The sequence below is a fragment of the Osmia lignaria genome, chromosome 5, assembly GCF_051020975.1.
Source record: "Osmia lignaria lignaria isolate PbOS001 chromosome 5, iyOsmLign1, whole genome shotgun sequence".
Taxonomy (NCBI): Eukaryota; Metazoa; Arthropoda; class Insecta; order Hymenoptera; family Megachilidae; genus Osmia; species Osmia lignaria.
Window position 1 is genome coordinate 7,227,704 of NC_135036.1, and position 27,052 is coordinate 7,254,755.

A 27,052-nucleotide genomic window follows, 5' to 3' on the forward strand; every position below is an offset into this window, starting at 1 on the left:
AGTACTATTACTCTCGGTCGATGCTTTCACATCGACATTTGGAACAGAGAATTCTGTTTGGCAATCTTTTCAAATTTAACAGAATACACTTTTGGTAAATGAAATCCTTAATTAAAAGATTGAAAAATAAGTCAAGTGATAGTTTGAAAAATCTCTAAGAACAGGAGGATATATCATGAGAGAAGGAAGTAAGCACAAAGAAAGCAACTGGCACCGGCGAGGCAACTAGGATTCTAATCCTAGCGGTACAAAGCGTGCGCGTTAATTACGTTGATTGATTTAAGCCTCGTCGCGGAGGATTTAAGAGGTTCACCGTGCACAGACCATAATACCTTTGCTGGCCCGCGTGTCTTACACAGTGTACCTTGCACGCGAGTGTGCAACGCTGACCGTGTATAATTGCACCTCCTCGAAGAACGCGGCCGTGTATACACACGAGGCGTGCCTTTTGAATCATGTTCGGTTTATGCGTGGAATTATTAAAATGTAATGTACAACAGTTCGACGTAATAAATCGAAACTGTTTTATTTACACATTCCCCACGGTTGTGTACCTCTGCCCAACACTGCGCGCATAGCAAAAATCTCGAAGAATTTAACAGTGCGCATACCATTTCGTATAAATAAATGTTTAAACATCGATTTCCAAATCGACCTTGCGAATAAGGTGGATACTTTCTAGAATCTAGATCGTTGCTTCATTTTTCTCTCGCTATGTTAAATGATGCTTGCAACTGGGCTACTGAAAGGATCATGGATCATTCGGTGAGCACTGACGAGGTTATAGAAATATATCTTACTTTCATTTCATTTTTCTAAAATATGCCTACTAATTATAGGTATATTTACCCGAGTATTGGATAAGCCTGCTAATTATACTTCAGAAATTATTGACACACGTGGGACGAATTCGGTCCCATCGGTGATCGAGATCAAAGGGGACCGCGATCATCCATCAAGCACACCCGGCTCGAACTCGATTTGCATTGCCACGTCCTCCAACTTCCCTTCGGGTTGTCCAGTTTCCTTGGGAGCCCGGAGGTAACCGGGATGACGCGTTCGATCGTCGTGCAGGAGATCGACGACGTCTCGGTTCAGATTAGAGCCGATAGTCGGCTCCGCCTAGCGAGATCCAGTTCGGATGGATGTCCTGCTAAGTTCGAAAAGGCGGGCCGGTCTGTTCGTCGCTGGAGGCCAGCTCGTTCCTTGGACGGCTTCTCGAATCGCATCGCGTTGATAGTAATTGAGACGTACGCGTCCTTGGGCCTCGAACGCGACGCCGCCCTGGGCATTATTCTCAACATGGCCTTCTTAATTAAGACCTAATGGCGGCTTTGGTCGCAGTTATCTCGCGCCGTTCATCTGGACAATTGATTTCCTCGTACTGAGTTCGATCCTCCCTTTTTGCCGGTTATTCATTCTCAAGTTTTCTGCCGAGGACATCTATTAAAATTTATGATCCTGTAGTTTGGTGCAAGCAGTGGCGAATTAAGGGAAGCTCTAAGGGAGGCTGCACCCCCAAATCAACCAAGAGGGGCCTCGAAGATAGCTCTGGGCCCCAGGAATCTTTATCCGGACCAGGGGATCACAAAATACCAATATATTTTTGCAAAATTTCATTTGATTTGAAAAGAAATAGAGTGGAACGATTAAATAGAAAATGTTGAAGAATCTCAAAGATAGCCCTAAGCTTCAGAAATCTTTATCCAGTCCTGGATCCACGATACCAATGTCAAATTTTTGAAATTTACTCTGCCGTCAAAAGTAACAAAGTGTAATGGTTAAATTGAAAATGAAGAAAATGAAGAAGTTTCCTTTGTTACTTTAGAACCCTTACACTTAAGGATGTATGCCCTGTTGTAGTTGGTTCAATTTAACAGATGTTCATCCGAAATGAATCCGGAGTAAATCATAAACAAGGGCAGGTGTTATAATGTTGATCGTAAATTGTCCCCGTCAGTGGTACTGAAAACTTCACTGACAACAAGGGGAACTGGTTGGCTGGAGTTCGGTTAGGATCAGCAAGTCATATCCTGCGGACCCTGCAATTATTATCCAGAGAGAAACGCGTGTAATGAGCGATGGCAGGAACAATAATTTTCGCAAGGCATCGACAGTGTTCGTTTATGGTTCCGAGTGAATTTAAATGGGTTAAGTTCCGAGATAGGGATCGTATAATATTGTTGCTCGTTAAAATCCTTGAAAGAGTAGTTTGCTCGATTTTAATTGGTACACTTGTTCCATTAACTTCATTCTATATATTCCTATTATCATTTTTATCACTCCCCTCTTAATATCTTTGTGTCTTAATAACAGAGGATGTTGCTAAATCGTCGATATAAGACCCGTGGGCTTGCAGAACTCGTTCAAATAAGCAATCAAATTGAAAATAATATACGACGGATAATTAATCGTGATCAATAACATAGATAAAATTAAATACGATTAAGCCCTAAGACATTCCCTGGAAGAATTAAAATAAGAAATAGCATTCAGAAACAGTGAATGAGAAAATAAAAAATTTTTTTTACAAAATTATCATTCAATTCGATCCTTTCTTCGAAGTATCAACCAGCAAGGTTTCTTTCACGTTTCAGAGAAATATTTTTTATCGTCGATAATGGAGACGTTGTTCCAGTATCCACGAAGTAGAGGTATCTCATAAATGCAAATTCCAGGCCGACTGTCGATGACACGGCTATCCTTGGAAACACTTTTCCCTTGGACACCTCTTTCGTTTCTCTTGATCGAGATTTCTCCCTCCGGTCGGAAGGTATCTCGGAGAGCATTGCCCCCCTATCGAGTAATTACGGTTGCGCCACAGGTCAAAAAAAAAAATAAAAACGGATCCAAAAGCGTAAAAATTTTCCAAACGAAAGTCTATAAAAATAAAGGCATAAAATTGTGCAACACGATAAAAACCGAACGCACTCCGCAGCACGGAAATCGAGCGGATCGTTTAACAAACAAAGGAACAAGCAGCTCGCGCCCGCAGCTGCAGCGCAGCGTACGCGTCGCGTCGTCGCGGTTGAAAATGCACAGCGAAAGATCGCACTTTTTCCTCGTCGACACACGCGCACGGCTTGTTGCGCTCGTTATTTATAGCCGAGCGGTTTATTGAAAGTGAGAACACGATTGTTACCGTGAAAACGTTTCGTTCGTGCGCTCGCCGGACGTCCGTGTGTGCGAGGGGCGCGTTATTGCTTTACGGGGGCCTGGATTTCTCGAACGCGCCACCTCGGGAACCGGCCATAATAGAACAACCTTCGCGACATATCTACGAGCTTGACGGGGCATTCGCAACTTCTTGACGACCTATTGTCCCCCGGGAAAATTCTGATTAAGCGGGTAACGATTTCGCGAAAGCGCGCTTGTTAACTGCGCGATTTGAACGCTTTGCCTTCCACTCGGCACTCGTTTGTTATGGGTAACTGCTGTGACATAGTTTGAAACGAGCGTGGACGTCGAAAGTTCGTGTCGAAACCAGATTATCTGGAATTTTTTCCCAGAAGAAGGTCCTTTATTTTACGGCGCATTGTTTTGCGAGTTTGCAATATTTCGGCTGCGTTTCACAATGGCTACTAAAGTTATGCAATTTTAAGTATTTTTATTATTCGAATAATTTGTATAACTTCGAATTTTTCTTTTGAATATTTGAATATTGATCCTTGAATTAAAATTGTGTCTCTCTCCATGGTCCGCCGTACGAGGGTTAATATATCCTCTACCGAGGATTCCAAGAATCGACCTAGAGTTATACTGCATTCCAAGGATTCGTGTTACAGAACAGTTTTAGCAGGTTTTAGCAGTTTTTAAAACGTGTAAAAAACGTTTCCTTTTAGAAAAAAAAATTCGGTAACCCATCTTTGCGAGATACGCGCTCAAAGTCGCTTAACCTCATTTATGTTATGGCCACCAGTAAATCCTATAAATTTTATTTGTTATTAGGAAAATGGCGATATATGAGAAGAAAAGTTCATAAAATGCGTGAAAAAAAAATTTTTTTATAGGGAAAATTTTTTCGGTAACCCATCTTTGCGAGATACGCGCTCAATGTCGCTTAACCTCATTTATGTTATGGCCACCAGTAAATCCTATCAATTTTATTTGTTATTATGAAAATGGCGATATATGAGAAGAAAAGTTCATAACATGCGTGAAAAAAAATTTTTTTATAGGGAAAATTATTTCGGTAACCCATCTTTCTGAAATCCACGCTGAATGTTGCTTAACTTCGGTGGATCTTATGACTATTGATAGAGCCTGTATAGTTAAGCCTACTTGCCTGTCCTATTTAGAATAATTTGTATAAATTCGAATTTTTATTTTGGACATTTCAAAATTAATTCTTGAATTAAAATTGTGCCTCTATTCGTGGTCCGCCGTCCGAGGGTTAATATATACTGTACCGAGGATTCCAAGAATCGACCTAGAGTTATACTGCGTTCAAAGGATTCGCGTTACAGAACAGTTTTAGCAGTTTTTAAGCTGCGATAAATTTCCTGTGTAAACGCCTGACACCAAGAACTCTTGGTTTGTCTTTACGGCCGGTGATCGAGCGTTCCTCGGCTCGAAAAATGTTTAGACACGTGTTAAGCATCTCTACGGTGATCTCTTCGAAACGTATCACCACTCTCGTCTAACTAGCCGACTGTCAGGCGTGATTGTTCGGATTCTTACCTCCGTAAATGCAAACGATAAATGAGTTCACTGAACTTTCCGACATTCGTTAAAAGGCTTCCCTATCTCGTCGCGGTGAAATACACTCGCGCATACGTGGCTGCCGCGAGCCTGTGTGGGTGTAACGTTGCGCGCGGTCTCGGCCGTGTATGCATTACCGGCGGCCAGCTTTTTGCGCTCATATCAGTAATAGTAATCAGGATTTACTATCGTGCGGCCCGTTATTGCATCACTGCTTCGAATAGCTGCGACAAATGCTCTCAACGGAGTCGCTACGAGCGGGGCTCCGATCGCATTTGGGAGAAGGAAGAAATGATGCGTTTCGTTTGATTTGGTTGAGACACTTGGACACAGTTGGGGTCATATTAGACCCTAGTATAGTGGGTGAGAGACAGAAAATACTGAGTTAAGTTAAGGAGAGACAGGGAGTACCAAGAAAAGCCAAGAAATTAAATATTAATTAAGAAAGTTTACAAGGGTTTCAGATTATTTGATTCTTTTTAATATTTTCGAAAATTTCAGAAAACAAAATTTGTTGTTACAAATAAACAAAAATGAAGAAAATCAATCTAAATATTAATAGGATATTAATAAAATATAAATAAAATTATTTTGACCCCTCTATTGAACAATTATGGTTGCACCACCGACTTTATGCAACATTGAACCTATTGTATTAAAGTTTAATTATTAAACATTGTTCTCAGCTAAAACTATTATATTATCACAGCTCTATTCTGATAAAATTTCAATACCTAGTTGTGCGGAGTCACGTGTTGAACAACTTCGGTATCTGATATTACCTATTCAATACCGTCTACTTTAAATAGCCTTGATAGATTGAGTAAGAAGGCTCGTTAGAAAGCAAAATCTGCCAGAGTTTAGTAATCGAGATGCACACACGTGTATTTGTCCTAAGCAGTGGTCGCATGGACATCGACACTTTCGCAATGTGTTCCGCGTGCCCGGCGTGTCTTGTGGCCAGAATACCGTGCAATCGCCGCCGATCGCCGGAATATGCGATCTCGGCTTAGCGGACGAGATCCCGGTTCTACAATATTCGACCCTATGGAAAAGTCACGGGTGCGCGTGTGCGTACAAGCGTACAATCACGCGTATCCGTGTCAAACGCGTCATTAGAGATTACAATCCCCCTGAATTACCGTAAGACGGTGAAAAACGAGAGAAACGCGGTACCGTTTTCAACACGCATGCCGAGCACACTGTAAAAAGTCGTCCATTAGAATACGCCATTAATGATGAGCTCTATGGATCGTGGAATCCTATTCGTTTAAACTAAAATTTCTTTTAACAGTTAGAACCATCACTCTTTTTATCCGTCGTTATATTTAATATAGAGTGTATTTCATTTTATATCGTTATACGAGAATGATTAATGATTAATTAAAGTCATTATCAGCGTTGGATTAAGAGGAGATCTAAGGGGAGATCTAATTCTTCTATTTATTATGTCATCAAATATTAAATGAAATTCTTTTAGTATTGCCTATTTTTAAGATTAATTATTATTTAATTTTACTTAGAATAAATTTCAATTTTTTGATCAAGTTTATCAATCAAGGGAACCCTTGACGATTTGATAGCCCCGGGTATCAGAAATTTTAATTCTGTTCTGATTATTATACTTAATACTGTTTTATAATATCCGTTTCTGAAACTGAGGATCGATATAATTGGTAAATAACGATTGCTAAAAGAAAAAGACCCACGAAAATGGCATTAGGGGTGGCTTCCGGGTGGAGGATATTTCAAACTGACACGCGCGTTTAGATTCGCAGGCAGCCTTTTAGACAGGCGTTAACACCTCTTATCGGCCGTATCTTGGCTGCTTATGATAGATAGCTTGCGTAATGGTCGTAATGAAGCCTCTTTATTCTGTTAGCAAGAAGCGTAATAAACGACGGGGAAGCATCGGCCGGCAATTACGGACTCCCAGTGGAACGTTTTCCTCTCGCTTAGGATCGCAGGTAATATGTACATTCGCCGTGGAATTGGCGTTTTGAAAGTCATTGGAGAAATTGAATCCTTATCGACGCTTCGCATTCGGACCGGTAGCAGACGGCGGAATTATTTTTGTTTTTGTTAGAAGATCAATGAATCGCGAAACTGGGAATTATAAGAAACTGAGAAATACTTAGCGATCGGGGCGATACAGGGTTACTTTGATGCGTTATAAAAGAACAAAGTATGTAATGGATTCAAGAATGAACCAGATTTCTTATCTTCAGAATGAAGAACAATCAGATCAAGGATGAGCATCAACGTAAAAGAGAAAATCAATTTAACGATTCATTAGTTCATTGGCTTTCTCTTAGTCGAGAGTATTCATAGGAAAGTTGAGTGGGCAATTTACAAACCAGTTCGTCTAGTCTTCGCTTCTAACAGTAGTGAAATTTATGGGCACAGGTTTTGAACGACTTAAAAAACACTATTTATGACATGCTCTGATTTTTTTCTTTGAGCGTTTGAATATATATGATACTTAATATGTTGCAAAAAATTGATATACATTTTCCTCTTATGAAATTTATAAATATATTTCTAAACTAGAAATATCGTGTTAGTTAAGGGATGACTTATTTCAATGTATACTACTTGTATAGTACCAAGCATGGTGGACCTTAAGGAAAATGGTCCCATCACTGCCTATAATACTTAAGAATTTATCACCTCTTATACTTACTTTACACAAGATTAATTCAGAAAAAATTAATATATCTTTACAAAATTTAATTTATAACCTTGGTGGGAGTTCCTTCCTCCACATTACCAGTTTACCCTAAGGAAAGTTACTATGCTCGATACTCTACATAATTTTCTCTGAAAAATAAATCACCAAATTGGATAACACAAAAAACCAGTGATTCAAATGGTAATAAAAGGATAATTCACTCGAAATGAACCCGATTCTTTTCTTGACATTTTCCCTTAACCCTGCAGTAGTCTAGTCCATGAATATGGAGCAAGTAGTTACATGAATAATAAGTGTTATCCATTCATCACTTGTCAATATTACTGAACGTGTCAGGGAATAGATTGTTGAAGTGATTTGATGAAAATTAAAAAATTCTTTTGACTAGACATCTTTCAATATGCAACATGAAACTGAATATACTGTCAATAAATATCGACAGCATTGACAACATATATTGTTCGTCTGAAGGAACGAGCCACGCGATCCACCTTGGCCACACGTGCTAAATGAACGATGCACAAGAACGTGTGTAATACTCAGCTCGCGTGCGATCCAGCAAATGCTGGAAACGCTGGATCAAAGAAAAAATATCTCTGTATTCTGCCACCTCGCGGTACAGCCGCGTTGCAACAGATATAAATGAACGGTTAACCGGCGAGCGCAAATCCTGCACGAGAAATAATAGAGTTCCCGCGTATAACCACTGACCGGCCTGTAACCGGTATTTAGAGGCATTCCTTCGCTGTCCCGCGATACACTCATAAAGCCGGTATGCCTCGAATTATCTCTGTTCGAGAGAGAAAAAAAAATTATCGAACAATGCCGTAGTAATATTAGCCGGGATCAACGGTGCTCGGACACGTGCGCTGCACTTTTATCGTGCGGGAAACGTTCGACGAATTGCGCGAAATAAACCCTTTTACGGATAAGACATTCCGAAATTTCTTAAAAGTAGATAAAATATTGCTTATACAAAAATGGCAATGATTAGCCGAGTCTAGGGAAATAAATTTGGAATTTAGGAAAATGTAGTTGGATGTGTGTGAGTTTAAAGGTAGAGGTGTGCGAGAACTCGAAAATTTCGGATACCCGATACTCGAACCCGACCCGAGCCGACCCGAATCGAATAATTGTAACCTGATCCGATGAGAATCAAACTGCATAATTGCAACCTGATTCGACCTGAACCGAATAGTTGCAATCTGATCCGATCCGACCCGAACCGAATAGTTGCAATTTGATCCGATCCGACCCGAACTGAATAATTGCAATCTGATCCGACCCAAAACGAATAATTGCAACTTGATCCGACTCGATCCGAATAGTTGCAACCTGATCCGCCCTGATCCTCCCACACCTCTATTTAAAAACAAACTTTAATTTGAAATTTTTGGAATTACGAAAATGACAGAGTAACTATACAAAGTTCACGAACATGCATCTCTCCGAAAAATTCATAAACGCGACGTTTAAAGAAAGGATAATTAAAATTCCTGGTACGCGCTGCCCATCAGCCGAACCACGGAAAGAAAGTCTTTTCCCTTTAAATGGTGAGTGGTTGTTGGAAGTCAGGACCGCGTTATGTTCTACGTATGCTGATGGTACAGCGTCAATCTAGACACTGGCATTTCGTACACAGGTTAATGAATTATTAGCGAGTAGCCAAATAGTTATCGGTAATCATTAAAGAATGTTAGAAAAGAACGTGTTGCCTGATTGGTTATTAAATAATGACTGTTATTCATTTTACTAGCTTCTGAAGGAGCAATCAAACAGGTTATAGTCTCGGTTATGATATTTTTATGGCTAGTATTTTCGTTAAATACCCATTTCATAAACTGTTAAGTATCTTCGTAAAAGGATCTATTTGCAAGTTTAGGTATTATTCGAATTAAGGTGGTTTCAATGTCAGAAGAAATTATTTTGACAAATGATAGAACGAAATTCAGAAAACCAGATGAGACACAATGCTTGTGAAAGCTCAGTGAGCTTCGATGTGAAACAGTTTTTAAACTGTTAAATGATCAAAGATAGAAGACCGCGCGCATGGACATGCATGGTCAGATGCGCGCTCGATGCATCATCGCTGCGTTGCACAATTTACTGCAGCTCTCGTAGCCCAAGATGGCGTGAACATGGCTATAAGAGAAATTGAGAGTTTAATATTTATGAATGGCTAAGAGGAGCAAGGAGACTTTGCATTACCTTCTTTGCGATTGTACAAGGTGAATCTTAATATGAGAAAAGAACAATGAACAACTACTTTTGTTCCATACCATCACTCAAATGGCATTAGAAATTTTTCATATTTAAGTTTTAGACATTTTTACTGTCTCATAGTTTTTTGAATTCTGGAAAGAAACAGGAGGAGATTCATCCTATCCACCAGTTAGAAAATATTAAAAATATAAGTTTTCTTATCTGAAAAATTTTCAAACAATTATTTAAATTGAAATTAATTAAAATATTCGAATCTATTCAAAGAAGTAATACAAAAGGTTAAGATTCTTCAATCGCTTTCTGCTGTCGATGTTAATGTTAAGAATAAAAAATTTGTTGCTATTTTTATCCTTAATGTTAAAAAAAGCACACACTGTACAGACGTGTGTGTTGTGCAATGTCTCTCCTTGAAGCATCGATCTTCGTTCGTCTGGGTAGGTCGTAAATGAAAAGAATTAATTGCATCGTTCTTACAGTGATGGATCGAAAAGAAATTGCAGTATATTTTACTGTACTTGCTGGACACTTTCTTACGAGGGGTTATTTTCAGAGGTACATAATATTCAAATATTTCATATTAAAGTGCATTGTCAGTCAAGCAGAAAGCTGATTCATTGCCTCAATTTGTTTCAACTTCGACAGACACTGTTAACTTTCAGTTTCGAGAAACTCGTACAAATATTTTGCATATTCTGAAGGGCAGAGGGTGTACAAAAAGGGATGTAGTAAAACATACTACACGTGTCTAATTTTTCATTATATCTACTTTCACAGTAGAATAAAAATTTGTTAGACATTGAAACTTTCTAGTTAATTTTCTAAACTAATATTTTTCTATTGTTTTCTGTTAATTATTCTAATAAATCTTGTATATTATTTTCGCAATATTTTGCGATATATTTTATTTATAAATTCATGTAGCTAGTATGAATAATGGATGATGGATTCCTATGAAAATTCAAGCATCATCCAAATAGGGGTGACAAGGTGGTCCCAACTATTCAACCTAGATAATTCTCATTTTGCACATGTCAATGTCAGATATCCTTTTCTGTATAATTACAAGGGACAGATTATAAAAACCATGGAAAACAAGTAGCAACATTGTCGAATGACTTTGCATACATATTCGGTATTTGTTGGCCGGTGAATCGCTTAGGTATTTGTAAAAGTGCGCGCTCGAAGGCCGGTATAAATCTGTCTTTCGACGTTTATTCGTTGCAAAGCGTTAATTTTCTGCGGGTTACCGCGGCCTGTCGTGACGGTACGCCCTTAAATGGTGAACACACAGCGATGGTTTTGTACGTTCGCGATGGCCGCGGCTGTTTGCATTGTTAAATATTACTAATAATCGAGCCTGGGGCGCGACACGGCCGGGGGTTGCGCAATTTACGAGCTAGGAATAAATACATCGCATCGCCTACAGCCTTCGACTAACGAAGTTGAAGCTGGGTACCTGGTGAACCAGTACCAGACCATAAAAACAGAGACCACCGGAGGCTTTGGCTTCTTGCACCGGTTTCTCCAATTCGCCAGACTCTCTTGAAACGAAACAGCTCCTCTGTAAACAGTACGCTTATTTTCACGGTTATTCGGTGCATCGATGCATCGAGTTTCAAATAATAACAACAAAACTTCCAACAATCTATAAATCTAAAGAATCAAATAGAAAATTTTTATTCAACTTGATTCAAAGATAAAAGTACTAAGACGAAGGACTAATGTTTCAAAAATCAAAAGAAAAAGTAAACGAAAAGAAAAAGGAAAGGGTGGTGCAGCAGTTGCAACGGCAACGAGATCCACGCTTCCAATTTATTTATACGGGCCATCCCGCAAGCAGATGAATGCGGAAAAAACGACACGAGAGAGGTATACCGTGGCCTCGCGGAATCGTCTCGGGGACGAACCGGAAATGAGGATCGAAACCGCGATCCGATGCAAGAATGCCGGGAACGCGGTGCGTCCCGGCTCGTGAAACGCAGGAAAGCACGTTTCTTTGGTTGCTGCGTGATCGAACGAGGTGTCCGCAATGACGAATAATGCCCAGAGCGCAAATCAACGGGGGAAAAAAGAGCGTCGAAGAAGCCATAGCCGACGTTCAGGCCGACCGTAACTTCGTACGAGCGTTGAATAACGCTGCACCACCTATACTAACTGACCCGTTTTTATCGGGACACTGACATTTTCATTAAATCGAATCCATTTAGAGAGATTCATGATTATTTATCGGGCTGATTAATGACCACTCGATTCGATCGATGCTTTCTTTTTCTTACCAAGCAAACAATTAATTGAAAATCAATTTGCGCTGTAGATGTGCGAGAAACTGGAAATATTAAGTCGGATCGGGTCGGAACGAAATTATTCGGGTAGAGTCGGGTCAAGTCGGTAGGGTTGGGTAGGGTCGAGTAGGATTAAATAGGGTCCAGTAGAGTCGAGTAAAATTTAGTAGTGTCCAGTAGGGTCAACTAAGGCCGGGTACATAAGGTCGATTAGGGTCGCGCAGGGTCGAGTAAGATCGAGTGGAATTAAGTAGGGTCAAGTAGGGTCGAGTAGGATCGAGTAGAGCCAAATAAGGCTGCGTAGGACCGACTAAAGCTGGGTAGTGTCGCGTAGGATCGCGTAGAATCGAGTAGAGCCGAGTAAGGTCGAATAGGATCGAGTAGAGCCGAGCGGGGTCGAATAGGATCGAGTAGAGCCGAGTAAGGCCGAGTAGAGGCGGGTAGAATCGAATATGTAAAATCGAGTAGGGTCAAAATATAATAATGTATATTGAAACCTTCTCTAATTTCTGAGAAATCACCGCGGCCATGATCCATAGACACTAATTCACGATCTTTCAAGAATTACACATTCCTTGTTCAACGTGTAATGCATCCATAACTTAGTTGCAAAACAAGGTCAGTCGTGCCGCTTCTGGAGAGGATTGCCTCTCAACATGGAGCACGTCTGCATACCGTAACGTCGCGTCAACCACGATGCAATCAAGCTTAAACGTGCAAATGATACTCGCAAATAAACGCAAACTGGAACGGCAATTATTTACGTAAGCATCGAGATCGTGGGATCTCTGGAACGACGGGTCGTTAATTGCGACGTCGATATCCCGTTCTGAAGAATAACGACTGTCCATCCTTGAAACATAAACAGAGAACGATTGAAAAATAACGCTTATTCTCCGTCAATTTAAAATGATATTTTCAATAAACTTTCAATTCATGTACAATAAGCGTTCGATAATTCAACAGTGGTCAAAATTAACAGAGCAGGAAATTATCGAGCGTTTTACTTCTAATAAGGTATCAAATATCCTCTATTAAAGTCTCGAAGTTATTACAAGAGAGACGGGTGTGCCAACGTCATTTTTAACCAACTGTAAATTACAACGTCAATTTACTCAGCCACCAGCGTGAAGAACGTTAATAAAATTCTGTAACCCTAACAGTTGTTAATTATTTGCCTTGCCGAGTTCTATACCTAACATTATCATCTTACATAGAGAACTGCCGTTCCATAGGAAACCTAATTAAACGCATTCAATTTGTTACACGTACAGGATTATTGACTGTGTACTTTTACGGTTAGCTGGTACGTGGTGTCTAGCTATGTTGAAGAGCAAAGGCGCTGACCTTCGGAAGGTCATACGTCTTGAAGAGACGGGCGATATGCTTCCGTGTGCCAGCAATGGCAGTAACATACCCTTCTCGAAGCATGGATTGACCCGCGGGTGAATAAAATCATTATTTCTTACCGTTTGACAGTCGGTTAGTTGATGGACGCGATTAACTTGCCAAATTATTTCAAAAAGTATTTCAGCGAATGTATAAATTTCTAAATTATTAATTTTGTAGGGGCAAGTTACTAATTAATTAGCTAATACACTTTATTAAAAATTAGTGGTTATTGGTACCTAAGGTAAATATTTATAAAAAGATACCACAGTGAATATATAATTTTCTAAATCATTCATTTACAGGGGCAAGTTACTAATTAATTAGCTAATGCACTTTATTACTAATTAGTGGTTATTGGTACCTAAGGTAAATATTTATAAAAAGATACCACGGTGAATATATAATTTTCTAAATCATTCATTTACAGGGGCAAGTTACTAATTAATTAGCTAATTCACTTCATTACTAATTAGTGGTTATTGGTACCTAAGGTAAATATTTATAAAAAAATATCATGATGAATATATAAATTTTTTAATGATTAATTTACAGGGGCAAGTTGCTAATTACTTAGTTAATATACTATAGTACTAATTAGCAGTTATCAGTAGCTAAGATAAATATTTAGAAAATGGTACCACCCTCCTGAGTAGTTTTGTGAATAAGGCTGCTATTAATTCGCACCGGGTACCCGGGTACTCCTAAGGGTAATTTAATCTAATAAGTTGTGGAAAATGAATAAAACGCAATACCTAACGGTATCTTAAATGTAATAACGAAAGCCAAGTGAAAGAATTGAGAACCACTGGGTTAAGGCTTGTTCACGCGTACACGCGGCGCGAGTACACGCGTGTACTCGCGTACCCGGCTCGTGAGCGGTATACAAACTTGAGGAATACGCAACGGCATGTTTGATGGCACTCTTTGCTTTGTGCGGCACGGAAAAACCGACAGGTTTGCTCCGTCGCGTCGTTCAGGATGTCACGCAGCTTAACACGCTTTGATAACGTCCGCATTAGCACGTTCAACCGGACGTGAATCGTCGATGATTAACGCACGGCTACTTGACAACCTGCATCGAGGAACATCGTAGATTCGCGGAAACTTTCACTATAATAAACCTAGCAAGATGATGTACCGTGAAATAGTGATCTCTGATGAGTTCAGTGTGTAGACAGGAAATCGTTGGTAATGATGTTTACGTCAGCTTGAAATTGAAAACGATTGGAAAGTTTCAGAAGGTAATATATAATCTAAGTGAAATAGAAAAACTCATCAATGCGAAATTCTAATTCAACACGTTGAACATCGGGAAGGTCGCCGATAAATTAATTAGAATCTTTTTGGAGCTAAATTCCATAGAAATTTTGAAATCTGGAATTTCAAAAATCTGAAATTGCGGAATTTTAGAATCTTAAGGTTTAAAAATAAAGAGGGTAGTCTTCTTTTTTTAAGGGGGCCAGGCCTACCCTGTTGCCTACCTAGCATCATGAAGGTTACAGGTAAATTAATTAGTATTTTTTGGAGATGAATTAGGTATCATAGAAATTTTGTAATTTTGTAATTTTGTAATTCTGAAATTCCAGAATTTTAGAAATCTGAAATTGTGGAATTGTAAAATCTTGAAATTTAATTAAAAAATTAAACCAAGTCTAAAATTAAAAATTACCTATTTCTATTCTTAATAATTAAAGCTTCAACGTGTCCCACAATGAATATCTATTTTCACTGCAAAAACCAATCTGTTAAGAAATGTCGTCACGGTTAAATGGTTAAAGGTCCCTTACCACAAAAGTATCCATTTTGATTGGTATTCAGAAACACTGGTTTCTGACCAATGTCGAAACGTTTCGCGAATCCTGTCCACCAGATGCTGTTCCAACATATGGTGTCCCACTTTCTAGAGATCCCGGTGGACCGCTATGCATCACGTTCCTCCATAGACGACATCGACCTCCCGTTCAAGATTGCAACGTTCGTTTACCCTCCCAACATCCATTCCGACCTTCGCTGTGTCTATATGAACAATTAGCCCGAGTTTGCCGTTGATCACCGGGCACCCTTGACCCCCAATACGCCATACTATGTCGTCATCCTTTCAGCAAATTACTGTACTCGATGCTGTAGGTACAAACCTAACGATGAAAGAGTTATTTAAAAATATTTGAATATTTACAATTTTCAACCTTTTCTCTGTTGTGAATCCAGAGGGGGATGGTAAGGGATGATTACCCCCTCCTTCAAGAAGGGTGCAAACACAGCCCAACATAATACAGACTCTTTTTTATTATACCTATCTTCTTAAAAATCAATAAAATATTGAGCCAATGCTGTTTTTATATTTTGCATTAAAAATTGATGGGGTGTAATTACACCCCTATATGAAGTTAATAGACATATTCTTGTTTCTTTAAAGTAATATGTCAGAAATTTACCTATAAATCGATTCGATTGAAATTTAGATGATCAATAAGGTAGAATAACAGCATAGCCCACCTACGATGGCGACAGTAAGTACCGTTAGAGGATTATTAATATTCATGATGTCAGCACACGTTCGAGCATTGCGATACAAGATTTCCTTGTACTTTATTCATCGGAGGTGTCTGTTTCTCGGAAAAACGAGCAACTGCGTATCGGCATGCAGGCAATATCGCAATGCAATTGATCGTTGTGCAACGCAGCGATACGCGAAATCCCACTCCTAACGATCATTGTTAGCCTCTAACAGAGCTGGAGCAATTCAGCTTCTGTTTCTGTCATTATGAATACCAGCCAAATTCCATGGTTAATTGTATCCTAATCAGAAATTCCAAGAGTGAAAGATTTAAATGAATTGTCATTTTCATTGTTTTCACTAATCCCAAGCAATGCGTTTCGCTTTGTTAATTATATACCCTTTGAATCACGTATACTTTGAAAAGAAAAAAGAGAAAATTTAAAAAATCGCACGCGCCTCCACGCACGGAGTCGAAAACGCTTTCACGTGCCGTCACCTGCTAATTACTCCGGAATGCAGGGAATATTGATGGCAGTGTTTAGACGAGAAATTGTTAGCCGGCCGTCATTGTCCCTGTAATTGCCGGTCGCGGAATGATTATTGACTCGTACGAGGCTGATTACAGCGACGAGTAGCGACGTTGTTTCATTGTGTTGCGAGACTCGCAGTCCTATTAATACGTTTCGTTGCTGCTTTGTGACTGGGGTCATGGATGGTATACAGGGTGTCCTACAAAAAATATACTAGTCAGGAGCGGATTAAAATGTATGGAACCCTGGGTCATAAAATTTTTCAAAGCCCCCTTGGTCCAAAATTGAAATTTATTCTAAATAAAATTAAATAATAATCAATCTTTAAAAACGGCAACAGAAAAGAAATTGAGTCATAAAATTTTTCAAAGCCCCCTTGGTCTAAAATTGAAATTTATTCTAAATAAAATTAAATAATAATCAATCTTTAAAAAAGGCAAAAGAAAAGAAATTTCATTCAATTTAATTTGACATAATAAATTGAATACTTAGAAGAGGGACTCCTGAAAATTGCTGCTCCCCCTAAACCTTCCTTTCTTTTTATTTTTATTCACAGAATATATTTGCATTGTTTTACCTGGGACACCCTGTAGAGACACAGGTTCGTCTCTAATCTCGTGATTCTTCGTTTTGAATTATGCTTCATTGTACCTCCTCTTAAATCGCGAATGGCATTGTGCTAAGGGATACGTGGACGTGATTGTTTGCTTTTGAATCGAGTCACACCCTGCTGCGCGTTTTTCTCTCCTTTTGACGGACAAATATGTGCCTGGTGAAAAATTTTTATCCTTCGGATAAACGTCCGGCATTCTTTTCGTTTATTGTTGTTTCAGTACGTCTGATTGATCAACTGGGTCAATATAGGATGAAGGTTGATGTTATTTCATCTACACTGTTTCCTAGACGATTGAATAGCTTCTATTCGTATCCTGCTGAGTCGAAGGAATTCAGAAAAATCTCTGTATAAACTGTTCTGAATCGACAGTGATTGAAGTTTGCTGCATTTCATTCGTTGCACCATCTCGGGCTGATGGTTTGCATAATAGGCTAAGGAAACCTTTATTATTTTTCGATTCAATGATACCATGATTAAAAACAATCAGATTTAATCACTGTAATTATGATCCAATTTATCAGCATCTTGGTCTGATCACATTAAGTATGAACTGTAGTCATTAGATTTATTTTAGTTAAATTTTTTATAAAATATTTCTTAAACATAAAATGATTTTATTTAATTGAAATAAATGTATCTCAATCGTTCAACTAGAAGGGAGGGAAATTATTAATTACGAAGAGGTGTTGAATGTGTTATTCTGATTCTCATTGCAGATCTAGCATTAAGACAAATAAAAGTATCCTTGTTATATTGTACAAGGTTTTTCAAATGCTGTTTACCGTTAACAAGAACAAGAATAAGGTACGCATGCAAGGTCTTACGCGTAGAATATTCGTTTTTATATGGAAAATGTTTCTTGCGCGTATTTCTCTTTAACTGGTTATATAATCAGCTGCGAAGGAATTATTACTTCCTCGTTCTTTCAGAATTTTTCGAAACGATATGTGACTGCTGATCCCTGAGAAACTATCTAAAACGCGTACAGAGAAGTAATACAGAAGATGAAGTACGTGACTCGATCGTTTGAATGGCGAAGTATGAGTTGCCATAACGAGCAAATCCAACGTTTATTTCGCTATCAAAATGTATTTGATATTAAGAAGCTTCCAGGTTCACTGTAATACATTTATTATGCCAATAATATTCACGGTTTTAGCTAAATCCTAGCCGAGTATGATTTCTTGGCAATCGGAACGAATCTCATTTCAGTGGTAGAACTATCCTTTATGCAACTATTAGAATGTTAAACGATTTAAGTTTTCAAGTATTTCAGTTTTTGTTTATTAGAATATTAGGAAATTTGAATGTTTGCATATTAGGATATTAGAAAATTGGAATTTTCGAGTATTAGAATATAAGGGTATTCCAATTTCCAAGTATTAGAATATTAGAATATTAGAAAATTGGAATTTTCAAGTATTAGAATACTGGGGTACCTGAATCTTTGGATACGAGAATATTAGAAGTTTTGAGTTTCCAAGTATTAGAATATTAGAAACTTTGAATTTTTGGGTATTAGAATAATAGAATACTTGAATCTTTAGGCATTAGAATTTTAGAAAATCTGAATTCGCAAGTATTAGAATAATAGAATACTTGAATCTTGAATCGGATATTAGAATATTAGAAAATTTGAACCTGGATTCCCAAACATTAGAATATTAGAAGACTTAAATTTTTGAGTATTAGATTATCAAAAAATCTTAAATTTTCAAACACTAGAATATTAGAATATTAAGATTTTAATTAGTAGTACAAAAAAGTGAAGCATTAGAATCATTATTAAATCACCACCTATCAAAAACCTATTAAATCGATCAACCAAACACAAGATACAAACCAACAAAAGGAACTTGTACTTCCTGTACAATTATCAAACACAAATTGCATTCGTAATCAATTTCTCACGCAAGCAAGTGCATCCATCAGTTGAATCCTGTCCGATTACGATTTCACATCGTCGACCATCAGCGTTTCACATCGCGACGAGAGGAAAATCGTCGGACAACCGTGGAACGCGTTGGCTCAGCAGGAAATCTGGCGCGGAACCGGAAGCATAGTTTTGCGCGGGAAAAAGGAGAGTCCCCTCCGAAAGTCAGTACGAATAGAAAGGAAGTAGCAGCGAAACAAATCAATCATAGAAACAGTAATTACAAACGAACTCCTCAAATGAAAACCAAAGTAACACCTTCCTACACAAAATTATATTAATTTTTTCCAAATTAATTTCGTGAAAATTAATTATAAATATAATTCATGGTACTTTTCAGGTATGATAAAGAGTGGTGCTTCCTCCGCATTGCTATTTTTTAAAAAAACCTTCCATACTCGATCCCGTACCACTAATACCAGGACACCCAGTATAGAAAATCAAAAATCGTAAGGAAAACAAGGCATCGGTGATCCTGGTCGACTCGCGTGCTCCGAGTCTGCGCGATACAGTTTATTTGAAGCTAAAGAAGTGGGGGCTCCTGTGGTCGTTCGACGGCGCGGCGTGGCGCGTCCTCGCGAGCTTTTAGTCGCACGATCTCGTCCGGAGCGTCGGGACGCTCCACGTCGTGGCTCTGAAAGCTTCGATCGATCGAATGGATCGATCGCGCCGCGTCTATTCCCTGGTCACTCGATCTTTCGAGAAATCGAACGATCAATTTCTCGTTGATACATGATCGTTGATCGATCGTTCGGTGTTTGATCGGTTCGTGGTAGAAAGGATCGAAGGCTCGTTCGACAGTGAAAGTTTCGATCGTCCGGGGTCATGGTTGTCGCGAGTTCGGTGCAGGTGAACCGCGTGAGTGACATTCGCGCGTTTCGTGGATCGTCAGCTACAGCTGGTCACTGTTGGTACCAGTGAGAAAGGTGGGTGTGCGACGAGGTGCCATTTTTTTTTTTTTTTTTTCATTTTCCATTCATTCGTTGCTTAACGATCGTGCAATCGATTTGGAATCGTGTGGTGCACGAGTGGTTAGAACGGTGTGCGATTCAAACAGATTGCTATTGCGATTGGGATGGGAACCAGCCGCTGTGCACGATGGTGTACTATGGTCGGTATCCGCCTTGGGTAAGCGAAGGAATCGATCGACCATCGTGTTATTTTATAAAGTTAACGATTATCCATGATATATTCACGTCAGGACTCTTATTCCAATTTGTTATTTACTCTGTTACTTCATTTTGATAAAAATAAATGATTTTCTTTGAAATTTAAACGGAATTTCCATTCTAGAACCATGAACTTCCAAGAGTGTGCATCATTGATTGTGTTTACTTTTACAAGAGTGTATGTGTCGTTCACTTCGTCTAGTCTTCAATTGTATGTTCAGATAAAAAGCGCCCAACCCTGATTCATATTCTCGAGACATGAAAAGGCAGATTGAGTACTTGATATTGTGGAATTTGTTATGCGATACCTAGATACCCAGCTATCAGATGTATAGCCTATCCACTAATTAACCGTTTTCATAATAAAAATAAAAAACATCAAAGTAAATTTGAAACTTCTTGATTTGTGCCACTATCACTGCTAAGTTAGAGTCACTAATCACAGAAAAAAAAAAGGAAATTTTGCGTGAACCGGTGTTGTTGTTCACGGTAAAACGCGTTAAAAAGGCCGCGTCCGCATCGGCGGTACCGTTCTCACGGAACTAGTTGCGCGATATCAAACTCATCGCAAATCATAAATTCAGATAATCCGGCTTTAAAAAATAATCGTACCGTTTGCTTTTTTCCCCCTCTCCCTCTCGCAGTGGCCTCCTCGTTAATTGCGATCGCGGCTTGTAAGAAAGTAAGACGGTGCTCGCAACGAGGCAGGCCTTCTCGCGCTTAATTAAATTCGCTCGAGCGTTCCGCGTGGTTTTGCACGGACGCGTTCCGCGTCAAATTACGTCAGGGACGCGGCGGAATACCGTCACGCGGAAAGCATCGACCGTATCCAGGTCGGCTAATGGGCAAATTGCTAAATCTCGAACTTTCACTTTGCTCCATCTATTATGTGCCCTCTTTGTGAAAAGCTTCTTTCCCTTTAAATTTTCCCAGTCATCATATTTTTCAATATTCTACCATTTTTTTTAAATATTCATATTGAAAAAATGATCATAGAACATTTGACAGAATACGCTTTTAATTATAAACTCTCTAATTAAAAGGTCAATTTTGCAGCTCATTATATTGCCCTATATATCGTCTGGAAATTGATTAAATCGAAGGGCACGATAGTGTGTCACGTTCATCACGGAAGCTTTTAATTGCCGGGATAACGAACGTCCTCGTGCAATTAATTCCGTACGAGGTTGACGGCAATTTCGCGGGCGCCGACAATTACCGGTGTTACAGATGACAGACACCGGCCGATTACACCGGTCCCCGACATCACCAGAAAAGGAACGCGTTGGAAAGTGAAATGGCTCGCAGGGCAATTTCGTGAGATCGAAAGCGTTTCGAAAGTTCTGCTCGAGGACGACCAGCCGTCCCTTCTTTCTTCCGAGACCGATCGGGAATAGTACTTTGACCTTTGCCCCGCCTTATGTCACCAGACGTTGTCTTTCAGATTTAGAAATTCAATAATTTTTAACAATCGTTTAATAAGGGGGTCGATTTCACCCTTCTAACCCACCCCAAGTTGCACTACTGATTAGTACAGGTGACTTCAATTATCATGCCAATTACGCTAATTTTATAATTAATTAAATAGGTTTAATTAGAATAATTATTTTGTCTCATTTTCTAATCTCAGTGGATACATCTGACTCTTTTAATTAGAATTTTTATTTAAAATGCCAGTCATTGAGTACTTTCTAGATGGACTACTTTTAAAACAAGCAATAACATACAATTGTCCGAAGCAAATAGTGACAAACGTTCTAAAACAAGGGATCCTGTATGCGAGGACAAAAGCTATCCTTCGTGATAGAATACAAAACGTTTGACCGAACACAGCCAGCATACTGAATTACGAAAGGCTTGAAACAAAGAATACAGTATCGAGGATATCGCTGAATAGCTTTGTTCCAGAAGAATTATTGTCAAACGAATTAAAATAATAAATCCCATATACCTAATCACTCGTATATTTTCTAATTTGGCCCAAATGAAATGAAATTATTTTAGTTAGTTAAAAATAGATTGTTCTGTATGCAATACCTGTTTCAACGTTAATACGATATTAATTTTCTGGTTGTCTTATAATTCTGTTCGGCAATGAACGTTAATTTTATTAAATACACACTTGCAGCCGTAATGTCTATAAAATTTCAACGAAACCAAGACACCACGGTGTTCCAGTCCTCGCAATTTACGATACGCATCCGTGGCCGCTACAGTCGCAGGCAATTAAACGTCCATTACGTGGCAATTACAGAGGTTCCGAGGCAAATAATCGAGAGGGGTCGGTGTCGGCCTTCTCTCCATGGTTTTCACGGAAAAACGAAGAGAAAGAAAGAAAGAAAGGAAAAAAAGAATGCTTGCTCATGCGTATTCATGACCGGAACCGTGGATAATGCTCGGAGTCTCCGCACATCATATCTTACACAGCTGGAATATTAATTCTTGTCATTCGTATGCGATGCGAGTTCAATGCTGCCGTGAACACGCTTGAAGGATGGTACAGGTGCAAGTCAGCTTGGAAACTGCGTTTTTCTACGGCAATCGAAGCTGGAATTTAGATTGGCTCGATCGCGAATAATTGTTTCATATTTAATTCAGATCAATTAGTGGGTAATTATATCGGAATTGAAATCAAATTCTAAGCAATTGAATGAATTGTTGCATTTTTTATGCATTTGCGAGATACTGAAGTGTGAAGAAGGTATTTAAATACTAGGGGTGTGCGGGTACCCGTCATTTTGGGACCCGAAACTGAATTCGAAAGCAACTACTTCATTTAGGATGTAATTAAGTTTGGATTCCTGAGTTGACACTCGGATCCCGAAATGACGGGTACCCGACTTTTAAGATCCTGCCCGACCTGACCCGACCGATCTATTTTTGATTAGTCCCTAAAGCTTTAATTAAAAGTCTAAGGAAATAATTCTGAAAATTGTCTACATTTCTCAACGACTCGTGGTTGACACTTGTCTCAATTAAAAACGCATCTTTTCTAATTTTCGCACACGTCAAGTTGGCATAAAATATTATGCGATGACGAGCATCAAATTACAAGTAACAAGAAACTCGAGAGTTGATTTATAACAGGACGATTTAAACTGACGCGGAAAATTATCAAGTCGTCGATCGCAAAAATCCCATTTGTCATATTCAAGTGCTAACTAGACGGGGCAACTTATTCGTTTCCTTTTATTGTTTAAAAAGAAAGATCACTGTTACCATTTTATTTTCATTCGTTTTCCAATTACGTCGACAGATTGATATAGAGCGCCAATTCAATGCTTTGCATTGATACAAGAAATACAGGGTGTTCTAGTAATCAGGAAGAGAAATATTTTTCTTGAGTAAATTAATTAAAAAAAAATATACAATAAAATGCAGCCTCGTTTTCGAGAAAATTGAATTTGAAAATTATTTATGGCAAGAAAGATCATTGTCCTTTATGAAATTGTTGAAATACTAATGCAAAATAGTATTATGAAGAATACTGACTAATTCATGAATGAATGAAAAATGATTAACAATTCGAGTTTCCATTGAAATCATCATTGCATTCTCTAGAAACGTAATTTGATCACGTTGAATTGTAGAGTTCGTGGCCATCAATCATTCTTTGTGTAATAAAAGTAGTCATCGTCGTTTCGATATCATTCTATAATAATTTCACAAATGAGTCGACAATGCACCATATGCTGCATGAAACTGACGACAGTAATTTCAGTTCATTAATTAATAATAATGATTGCAATCTAAATAATTTTAAATAATGTAAATGTCCAGAAATCTAAATATTTTCAACGAGCAATCCTCCTTCGTCAAAATCAATTAAGTTTAATTAGTCAGCAGTCTATGTTCAAAGAACAATCCTCAATCAAACTGAACTAGATTCATTCCATCGTTCCGTGTCCTTTTTTCGCTCTTTTTCACGGCACTGTCACTTCGTATGAAAGACAAACACCGGTGGCGACACAGCGGTACGCCACGACAGATAATCATCATCATAAATTCATCATCATCACCATCATCGCGAAGCGGGCCTGGAGCATAATCACTCGTTAGCTGACGGTACAGTCAGCCGTCGGCGAATCACTGTCACGGTTGCCACGCTTCGTAGAATAACGAATTCCTTTGGAAGAATAAACTTCGTTTTACCTTTTTCTCGCTTCTTTGATCATAATCTTAATGATAATAATAGAGAGTGCTGTGTCATGTTAGTTTCTGGGAGTAATTTGACGCATTAGGGGTGTTATTCACTGTTTAGAGAGGGTATAACGTGTTGATGCGTTTCTATGAATTATATTTCTTGGAATTTATGATCTGACTACAAGTCGTAAGAGAGAATGGGGTCAAATCTGATCCAGGTTAATTTCTAAAGAAGATGTGATAATTTTTTCAAGGCCTGGGACGATCATGGTTCAAAAATAATTTTATTATTTTGCCTAAGAGGAATATTAAAATTTTATTCTTAATTTCCTTTTTCTTTTTTTTCCAGGAACAAACTGTCAGGGTGAAACGTGAACAGTTTCCTAGCGATTCCTGGTCAAAGCTCGTGAAATTCAGTGCCTATGAAACCGTGAATAACAATCTAGTGCGTGACGATGTCGTCGAGTGGTGAATTTTCGACATTGTCCAGTGGTGAAGCAACCGGAACTGGTGATGATTCGTTGCCCAGTTCGCGGGAAGCGACCGCGGAAGCCGCGAATTCCGGGGGTGGATTCATGCCCCTCCGCGAGTTTTTGGACAGATTTTCGTTACCCAGGGTGGTTAGGGTAGAAGGTGCCGGTGGAAGACCGATATTATTGTACAAACAACAACAAAGATCGTTGAGAGTTACGGCTACCTTGTTGATGCACCGTTATCGGCACGACGTCAAAGTTGGACCCGAAATCGTGATACCCGAAGGATATCCTGGTGAGTGCAATCAAATTTCTTTCTTTTTCAGTTAAATCTACTTTTCATTTGATAGGAAATAACTACATTTTAGCGGAGAATAGATTTTAGCTGAAGGAACCCATGAAAACTGAAATTGTCTCCTTAATCGTTGACTTGTACTACTTAAAATAATTAGAAAAAGTCTAACACGATTTGATGACATAAAACTATTGCAAAGTGCCGCTTGTAATATATCAATCTAAAGCTTAAAAGACATCCAAAAAGACTGTATAAACGTTTCTTCAAAATTCTTAATACAAAATGGCTGATTGATAATTGTAGCAAACAATGACTAATTTTGAAACGTGTAAAGTTTGATACGATTTGATGACATAAAATTATCATGAAATATCACTTATTCTATGTTTATTTGAAGCTTAAAATTTACTGAAAAATACTATATAAATTATCCATTGATACAAACTATAATGGCTGATTGTCAGGGAATCTCCTATTGATCACTGTTTTCTAATTTCCTGTTGAAAGTTTTCTAACAACCATCCAACTTACATTAATATTATTAACAAAATACTTATAAAATCATTTTGTGCAAACATTAAGCTTCAAATTGATATAAAATAAGTGCATTTTTATGATACTTTTATGTCATCGAATCACGTCAGATTTTTAATGTCCTAAATAGTATCATATAAAAAGAGGATCGAACAAGATCATTCCATTTTTCAAATCATGATTACCGTTCTCAGCATTCTATACGGACGGAGAACTTTTCCTTGGCCGATAAATCAAGTCAAGGAGAACCATCGAAACGCTGGTCGAATAAAAATCGAAAGGCAATATCCTCGTAACCAGAAATTCATTAAAATGTAGCGTGCCGATGGCGCTTAATGGGCCGCGAGATATCCGTAACTCCATAGAATCGATCGAGTGTGCGTAGTGTCGATATATATCGATCACGTCGGAGGCGATGATCGATCGAGCGCGCGAATTCTATCGGGAATTCGATCTCAGATTAAAAGGCAGTACGATTGCTTGCGCAAGATCGTAGCCGGGAAAGTGGTCGATTAATAAACGACCCTTTTGATCGATGGAAACGTTTACAATTCCATCACGTCTCATTTTTTCTCTTATATAAACTCTTAGAACAATTAAAGTTGCTAAACTTGTTTCCGTGGGTTGACAACGTTTGTTTTATCCGTTGAAATTAAACGAGCTTGTACATACAAAATATTGTTAATTAATTCTGAATAAATTCTTGAAATACTGAAACTTTATGCATACAAATTGAAAAATCGTTAATTTAAATATTAAAAATACGTAAGAACCAGTGTATTAAGACTTGCCAGCTCAGGGTTAAAAAATACCCCGGTTATGCCGGTTCGAGGCATCGTTTACAGCATTCTCGAGATTTCCTCGACAGGGAGCAATATATAAGAAGCTGTATTTGTTTTCTTATTTACCAAGTGTTGTACATATGTAATCAGGTTGTAGTAGGTAGGAGGGTGATTCAACCGAGATCGGTGGAAAGAAAGTAACAGATGGTTGTAGGTGGCAGTGGCAGTTTAACAATGAAACCGAGCTTAGCGCGGTGAAGAAGTGTTTGATTCGAACCGTGCCTAATCTTGATCAAGCGTATTGTCTTGTTTTAAAAGGATTTTTATAATCGTCAATTTGTTCTATTATCTAAATTACCCTACGACGAACCATTTAACTCTTCCTCGTACTCGTAATTAAATTCTCAAAGTGTATCGATCGTCTCGACACGTTTCGAGCGAGTGCATACTCGCATCGAATACGCGAGGCGTGTGCACGCGATGCGATGGTAGGGTGAAAAAATTTCACGCGGCCGATTGTTACACGGCTGTTCTTTTACGCTGAGATCAGGCCAGAGGAGACTTCGTTAGCGACCCATTGTGAACAGATGCGATCATTGCGCGTCTGGTTTGCATAAGTTCTTGGGGCGTGGGAGGGGAATACCAGACCAGGAACTGGATAAAGGAAGGAAGAGATAATGGAATTCAAAGCAGAGTGTAAGCAGCCTTGTAACGCGATACGCGCGATTTGTTTCAGAGATGGATCGCTAATAGTTCAATCTGTTCGACGGATGTAATTAACACATTA

At 38.7% G+C, this 27,052-nt stretch overlaps 1 protein-coding gene and 1 long non-coding RNA gene across 3 annotated transcripts in view; one reads left to right on the forward strand and one right to left on the reverse strand.

Moving 5' to 3' along the window:
• Positions 1–27,052, reverse strand: part of LOC117605071 (uncharacterized) — a 129,825-nt gene that overhangs the window by 13,893 nt on the left and 88,880 nt on the right. The gene's annotated exons all lie outside the window — the stretch shown is intronic.
• Positions 19,447–27,052, forward strand: part of LOC117605068 (uncharacterized) — a 34,010-nt gene continuing 26,404 nt past the window's right edge. The window contains exons 1-2 of one of the 2 annotated variants that reach the window (XM_034325902.2): positions 19,447–19,795; positions 24,531–24,949. In XM_034325902.2, coding sequence (XP_034181793.2) covers positions 24,637–24,949 — 313 coding nt within the window. In that variant the 5' untranslated portion in view covers positions 19,447–19,795; positions 24,531–24,636. Of the gene's footprint in view, positions 19,796–19,851; positions 19,998–24,530; positions 24,950–27,052 lie in introns of those variants that run through there. The other variant, XM_034325903.2, reaches the window with a different exon arrangement.